Source organism: Charadrius vociferus, unplaced genomic scaffold (genome assembly GCF_000708025.1).
Source record: "Charadrius vociferus isolate BGI_N301 unplaced genomic scaffold, ASM70802v2 scaffold78, whole genome shotgun sequence".
In the NCBI taxonomy this organism is placed as follows: Eukaryota; Metazoa; Chordata; class Aves; order Charadriiformes; family Charadriidae; genus Charadrius; species Charadrius vociferus.
This window is the reverse complement of record NW_009649927.1, coordinates 1,984,367-1,992,461: the sequence shown is the minus strand read 5'-3', so window position 1 is coordinate 1,992,461 and position 8,095 is coordinate 1,984,367. Positions and strand designations below refer to the sequence as shown.

Below are 8,095 nucleotides of genomic sequence, written 5' to 3'. Positions count from 1 at the left end.
TAGGGAAATTCAGAATATGCCAAGAGTAGTCCTTATATGTGGGAATCTTCCTCCTGGGAGGCATACCTCTAGACTTCCTCCCCTTTCTGCCTGCTGAAATCTGTTGATTGAGATCCAGTATCTTGGATCTGTTCCCATCCCTTCTGCACTCTTTTGTTATTGACTGCTGACAAGGTGCTAATCAAGACCCACAAAGGAGATAACACTCTTATGTAGGGCTGCCTCGTGGCTGGGACATGAAGTGGGTTGCGTTGGATCAAGTCCTTATTTCCTAGTACTGTCCAGAGGGAACATGACAGCTCTCCTGACTCTGTGGAGCAGACCACGCTCCTGCCGGTAGCAGGAGGAGTGGGGAGTGCAGGGGAAGCCATTAGGGTCAGGAACATGGGGCTGATAGCTCTGCTGGAGTGGCAGATGGTGAATATCAGATCTGGGATCCAAGCCTGATAGCAATCAAGGCTTTGAAAAAACTGAACTACCTGGCTCAGAGACCAGAGGCAGAATGGCTCCTCTGGTGGCATCCTGGGGCTGCTGGTGTTCCTGTTGGTCCAGGCAGAGCTAGCAAGTCTTGAAGGGGAGAAGGAGAAAGAGTATGCGTGTTTCTAGCTGTTGATGTGGCTCTTCAGCTCTGCTTCTAAGTAATCCAGATATTGAACCTTATCCCAGCACAGCACAAAACACTGCAGCTTAAGTTAACAGCCAGTTTTGTGCAGGACAGCCATAAGGCTGTAACGAGGGTTACACGACAGGCTTTGGGAATTGATGCCCAGAGGCAAGGAAGGTTGAGTTCACTAAGATTAATAAGGTGGCTTGGGGGCAAGCATAGGGCGTGCAAGATAAGAGTTTTATTCTCTGCCCCACCACAGACTTCCTGTCTGACTATAGACAGATCACTCCGGTTTCTTCCTGCTTGTCTTTACTTTATGGAAAATAAGAACAATAGGTATTGACTACCTAGTGCGAGCACCGAGGTGCTTTTACCTCATGCCGATATGAAAGTAATAAGAGCCCAAGGCAGGCATCCAGAGGTAGGGGGGTAATAAGCTCAGAGCAGGGCGCCAGATGTATAAACCCCATTTGGGAGAGAATAAGCAAGGAGTATTCAAAATAGATCTTTTCCCCCAAATAACAATTATTTCGTTTCCATATAGTTCTTGCTGAGAGTCAGTCAGTCATGTCATGGTAGCACACCAATAGGTATCGCTGCTGCAAGTGCAGAAGATTTCCTCAAGTAAACGGTTTGAGTGCTGTATCTACAACATAAAGCTGTAAACACAGAAAAAAGAAAAAAAAAAAATAGCATCTTACTTGGGGCCCGCCCGGGGTGAATTTATGCTTAGTATGGGGGCTATCTGAGTGAGCCTTATGTGAATTAGCTCATGTATTTTCATCTTGCTAGGGCAGAAGGAAGCTCTTGTGGCCTGAATTCTCAGTAGGGTAAATTAGCACTCACTGAGTTCAGTGCAGGGAAGGCCAGACTAGCTTGGGACCTAAGTGAGTGTGTTTGAAAGCTAATCCAGGATCTCTGCAGTAGCTACCCTGCAGTTTTGCTCTGTAGATGTGCAGCTCTTGACCTGCATTATTGTCAGTGGACAGAAAAAGGCACTTCTGAAATGTAATTCATTGTAGCTGTTCATCTGAGGATGAGAAAAATTATGATACAAAAGAATCTGTTTCTCTGTGGTGGATGTAGTAGACCATGTGTATCTAAATTTGGGTGTTCACTGCTTTGTGGGCCTGGGCTTGATTTCAGGTACGGAGGTGGAAGGCTCCGTGTCCTGTGATCCAACCAGTAATATAATTACAGGCTTCCTCCTGTAATGCTTCAGAAATACTAGGAAAATACTGCTTCTTAAAACAGTCTCTTTCTTTTCTGCCCTCTGCACAGTGAAATACAGTTCAGCTCCTCTAGTACTACCACTTCAGAGAGCCAAGAACCATCTTCTGGAGATCAAGCAGCAAGTGCTCTTCAGCAGCAGCTCCTACTGATGGTGGCACGAAGGACCCTTTCAGAAAGCCCACGGGTACATTGTAATATCTCAGTTTCTAGCATTTTGATGAACTGCTTTATAAACAAATGCTGCAGGCTTGATTCTGAGACAGTGTTGTTGATTTTTCTATACTACTTTGCCTGGTATTGCTCATGTGGGAGGTGTATTTTATGTTGATAGATGTATTCAGCTGCTTTCTTCTGACACTGAGTAGTGTCCTAGGGGAGTTCTTAAAGACTCCATCACCTAAAAAGTCGACCTTCTATCTTAGGTCTTATTTCATTTGAAAGAAAGAAGGCACAGCTATTGGGATTTTCGACACACCACCAGATTTTAATAGTATGAAGCATTTGCTCCAGATTCACTAGTAACCTAAAACCTCATGTCTGGTTTCGCTTTTCTGAATCAGGCAACCAGACTTCTGGATGTCTGTTGTGGAATGTCAGACCCATCTCCTCAATGCAGTTGGTAAAAGCAAAAGGACCTCAGAGTTCAGTTTATATGGTAATATGTGGACATACTTGAACTTTACAGTGTTTGGGGTCTGTGACCAATGACTTAAGGCTGTAATCTGTTTTTATGGTTCCTTTTATAATAACTTTAACCTTCTCTTTTCTTCCATGGCAATTTCTAGTTTGATATTTATGAATAACCTTAAAATGCCAGTTAATTATCTTTCATCTTAGATTTTACACAGGAACTTCAAGCTAGAAGCAACTTGTATGAAGGAACTAATTTAAATTAAAAATCAGGAAATTGTCCTGAATTGTGTATTTCAGATTTGGACAGAGACTTCCATCTAAGCGCTCAGATGTTTTCCAGATATTTATAATCTTGTAAACTGCCTCTAAATTAGAGAACAATTATCATGCCTTTTTTTTTTTCCCCCTCTTCTGGGAAGACTGCAGCATTAAGAAGTAAGGCGTATTGCTCAAGATCACATAGCAAGTTTGTAACAAGGCCAGGCAGTAATTTCAGAACTTCCTGGTTTCTGAATTCTTTTTATTAAAGATGAAATCCTGAGCCTGTGTAAGTCAGGAAAACTTTTGTCATTGATTTCAATGAAGCTAGGATTTCATGCTGTCTCAGATGCCATATAAATTTATGAAATGAGTTTTTATAAGGCCTTTTTTTGATAGGAGGCACGATTAGACTTAGTGACTTGCTCAGGGCTGGTCAGAGAGTTTTCTAAATACAGCTCAAAACTCTGACTCCAGCCCAAGTGTTGCAAGCCTCGTGTAATGGACTTCATCCAAATGTTACAGTTCTTCAGGAGCCAAAATGTTCGCTTACGCACTCAGTTAGATACATGTTAATCTGTTTGGAGGACTGAACAATCAGATCCTCAGGTGTCTTTTAATGGACTCTTTGCCACCATTTTGACTTTTTTATTTAGTTATAGTAAGCAATCTAGATTACATGAGTGAAGTTAATGATTGCAGCTGATTGAGTTTCACATTACTTTGTGTTGGAAAATAGGACTCGAGAAAACTGTGCCACTATTAGCAACTGTAATATTTTAAAAGAGATTTTTTCTTTAAGAATGCCCCCACTCCATAATTAAGCAACTTCTTAAAGTTTAAAATTTGGAGTACCTAAATTACTTTCAGATTTTAAAATCAGCGTGGTGAAAGCAATGCAATCAGTCTCACAGCTTTTAAATTACCTGGAACTGTTAATAAATGAAAGAATGCTGAACAGCCCAGCATCCCCTTGCGTGTCTGAACACTCAGAAACACAAGTGAGTTACTATCCTGTGCTGACAGCAGCTGAGCTACCCAGCACTGCGTAGTTGTGCGCTTTTAGTCAGTTGGAGGCATGAGATAAAATGCATAAACTTGAATTTCTTTCTCTGAAGCTTAAGCTAGCCTGGTTTACCTTGTGTGTGCCAGCAGATTGAGGATATCAATGAGTTAGTTCCCAGCTGACATTAAGAAATACTTTGTCACATGTAAATTATGTGTAAAATTCCTCTTCCTGGAAACTGAAGATTAGGAATTATTCCAATAATCTGAGAGAAAATTTAGCAGCTCCTTTGTGCAGGTGGACAGGGATTTTTTTAATCAAAAACTGTCTTTTGCTAACAGTTACAATTCAAGATGATCAATTACTTCACCCAGAAATCCCCTTCTCTGACTAGTAAAGTTAATCTAACACAAATTATTCCTATGTAAATATTGTCTAGAGGTCCATGATAGATATATTTATATCTAATAGATATATTTAATATCTAATGTTGATAAATAATCTTTAACAATGGAGGGACCAGAAGGAGTTTGCAATATTTGCACTGGACTTTGCAATAATTAGAAATCTCAAATTCTTCTTGAAAGATACATAAGTTATTCCCCTCCTCCCCCACCCCCGAAATCAATTATTGGTGTACCTTGGAAAGAAATCACTACTTTGCAGAGGGTTGTTTTTTTTTTTTTTTTGTTCTGTTGTCAGGCTTTGCAGGCTGGGCTGATGGTCTGTAGATAAGCCTCCCTCCTCACAAGTGTTGGTGGAGTGCAGGTGTAGAGTTGGAGGAGATCTGAAATGCTGTAATTGAAACAGACAAGAAGAATAGGCCTTAGAATCTGACAAAAGCAATATTCAAAGGGATGGATTTATGATTGTGATGGTAAGATTAGAGACTCTTAAACTAGTGATGGTTATGCTGTTTGTGCTTGTTTGCAATTCTTTTTTCCCCTCCTCTTGCTGTTCTTGAGGATGCACACCTGATGTGGTATTAGAAGTGTCTCAGGAAAGATAAACAAAGCTGTGTTCTGGAAGGAGAGTTGATAAGTCATGCCTCTAGGCCTTAAAGTCTACTTGATTTTTTGGTTAAAAACAAGGGTTCATCCTGTCATGCGTGGTTTTGTGTTGTGCTGAAATTAGCCTGACACATGGAAAAAGTCTTCAGAAAGGAACTTTAGACAAGCAGTGGATTGGGACTAAAAAATATTTTTTTTTAAATTAATATTTAGTATTTATGTTTAATGCATATTATCACTGTAGAGCTCCACAATTGATATAACTTCTGTCCATCTGCAGTAATTAAGCTGGTGTGATATTTTTGTTTCTAATTTAAAATAGAGAAAATAAATATGCTCCCACCATCCCTTTTAGAAAAAACTTCATGTAAATTTGGCCTTTTAAACACCTGTTTTGCTGTAGCCATAGATCAATGTGAAAAGTGTGGTTTGTGTATTTCTTGTTTGTTTGTTTTTAAAGCAACCCAGCCAGGACCCTGAGGATTTTTCATGTTCTTCAGCACAGCGGAAACTGAACCGGCAGTTTTACAGATTTATTATATTCCCTGGCAAATGGATTAAAGTCTGGTATGATCGTCTTGCCTTGTTGGCATTGTTGGACAGGTAAGCTTTTTTTTTTTTCATGCAGCTCTATGTAGTGTTACAGTGGGTGGCTCCACGTGTCCATAGTTCACTACAGAAGGGAAAAGTGAGCGCTATATTAGTGTTTTATATACAGGTTGAGTAGATAGATGCTTTTGTTTGTTGAATAAAATGTTTTTCTTCAGAGTTGGTTTTAGTGGTTCTTGCTACCCTTCATCCTCACAAAGAGACTTTGATTCATGTGAGCCACCAGACCTGTAGAATAGTCTTTAAGTTGACTCTCAGCTGTTGGGTCCAATGGTTCTGAGCTTTCTGATGAGAAAATCGGGTTTTTGTGCAAAAATACAGCAGTGGAAGGGTCCCAGGATATTGTAAACTAAGTACACCAATCTTTTTAAAAAAATAAATTACAGAGTGATGTTCAAGAGATCTTTCAGCTGGTCCCTCAGTTCCAGTTCAGGTTTATTTGCTTAGAGAAAACTTCCTGTCTTGGCATCTCTTCTTTTTGTAGTCCCTCAGTTTCATTTGGCATCGACTCTTCAGGCAGTGGCCTTTGCTATTAGACCTCATGCTGTAAGCTGCCAGACTACTAGGAGCTTCAAACATGTTAGCTTACATACCTAATGGCTGCTGACTCTCCTATCCCTGTTACTGGGTGGGTGCTATGCCATACATGTTAATATGGGTTCCAAAGCAGAAATTTCAGATTAGTTTTACATCCTGCAGAAATCCGGCTATATAGCCAGGAAGCTTAGGTCCAGAGCAGATACTTGCTTATCTGTGGTGTCTTGTCTCTGTGTTTCAATTGCATGGAAAGCATCTGCTGATAAACTCTTTTGTTATAGCCTGAATATTAACAGTGTTTTTTATCTCAGCTTCTCTGTTCTAATAGAACAGATAAAACGAATAAAATATCACATGACAAATTTGGTCTTTCATCTAATTCTTTGTTGTCAGATGTATATTTTTCATTAAATGAATGTCTTATTTCCTCATGTAGAAGTGTTTGGGTGTTGTGATAATTTTTTTTTTTTGGCTGGTTGGTTTTGGGTGGGTTTTTTTTGTGGTTTTGTTTGTTTGTTTAACATTCAAATCAGCTCCACTGTGGAATTCTGTTTGGGAAGTGTGATTGGAGTGTGCTGGAGTTCACTGCGTATGCCTTTTTTCTATATATCTTAGCTGTCACGGTGGATAAGGTCTTTGGCATGGGAGTAAAGTACTGTTAAACATGGAAATGCAGTTTTGGGAGCAAAACCTCAGATTCTGTAAATTCTCATAGCTCCAGCATGGACAGTTCATACCAGCAGCAAATGGACCTGCCTTGCTCTAAGTAATGTATAAATATTTGTACTTCTCTTAACACTTTTATTCACACAGGACAGAAGATATAAAGGAGAATGTATTTGCTGTCCTTCTAGTGGTTCTTGTTTCACTTCTTGGATTCCTGACTCTGAATCAAGGCTTCTGTAAAGACATTTGGGTTCTGTTGTTCTGTCTCGTGATGGCCAGCTGCCAGTATTCTCTCCTAAAGGTAGGACACAGGTTCATATCCAATTGCTGAATTCACTTCTAACTTCTACGAAGGCAAAATCCTGTAAACAAACTTTTTTTTCTGTTTTGTTTTTAGAGCGTTCAGCCTGATCCTGCTTCACCCATACATGTAAGTCTCATCCAGTAGAACCAGTCTTTCTCCTTTTATTATCACTTGCGTACTGTGAAACAGTAGGCTGTTCAGTGAAACACTGGTATAAGTAGTTTGCTGTTGTAGGTGATTTGTGGCAATGAGCAAGATGTTGTCTGTGATTTTAAGACTTTGTACAACCTTTAATTAATTTTAATTTATTTGAATTTGTCACTTCTATAAGAAAAGTGCTTTTTCTTTCAGTTAAAATATGCAGTAAATACAACTGTATCTGGACTAGTTTGCTGAAATTCAGTCCTGTGGCATCAGGCAAGCTTTTTCTTTGCTTTCTTTTAGAAACAATAACTGAAAACAGCAGAAGGTCTCAGTCATTGTTCAGTTGGGGCTTTAAATCTCTTTTTTTTTTTTTCTTGAGATTGAGGATTCTTTTTTTTTTTTTAAATCTGGTATTACAGATGTATTTCTCAGCAGTATTATTAGCTCATCAAATGGCACAGGTGTTTTCCCTTTGTTATAATATGGTCACAGTTTCTGTGCTTGTGTCCTGAAGAAATGGCCAAATCTGTGGGTGAACACAGGCTGTAAGGATATTTGCTGGTTGCTATTTGTTGAGTGCATCTGAGAAACTGAACTCTGACAGTGACAGGCACCTTGCAAGGAACCAGTTCCTTACCCAGGTCCGTTGTCATTATAGGACTGGTTTAGGAGTATAATCCTACCACTGCAACCTGACCCCTCCACCTGTCACAGTGTCTCAGCATTTTTGATTTGCAGATCTTGGAAGACATTTCAGTAGTCACGAGGTCCCTTGCTTGCTTTTACACCAGGTGCTTAGTTGCTCACACTTCTTATTTAGCTCTTTGAATGTTTTTGACGACCCCCTCTCTTCCCTCAGAGTTCAAAACCAGCATGTTGAAAACTGCAGGTCTGCTGGATTATTTCCCTTTGGCAGGGAGCAATTACTTTTGTCAGTTTAGAGGCTAGAAATACAGGCTGAACTTGAAATTGAGGTTATTTACAAGTGTATGCTACACATTTCACTGAGATGGATTTCAGAAGATTCTTAGTTTCTTTTCCATGCCCGTTACTACAGGGTGAACTTATGGTATTGTTGGTTATAAGGC

General features: G+C 39.8%; 1 protein-coding gene across 1 annotated transcript in view; it reads left to right on the top strand.

Moving 5' to 3' along the window:
- The window catches only part of PCNXL2 (pecanex-like 2 (Drosophila)), a 155,112-nt gene that overhangs the window by 32,839 nt on the left and 114,178 nt on the right, over nt 1–8,095 (top strand). Inside the window, exons 9-12 of the mRNA XM_009891164.1 lie at nt 1,889–2,024; nt 5,208–5,350; nt 6,707–6,860; nt 6,957–6,989. Of these exons, the coding sequence (XP_009889466.1) occupies nt 1,889–2,024; nt 5,208–5,350; nt 6,707–6,860; nt 6,957–6,989 (466 nt within the window). The remainder of the gene's footprint in view (nt 1–1,888; nt 2,025–5,207; nt 5,351–6,706; nt 6,861–6,956; nt 6,990–8,095) is intronic.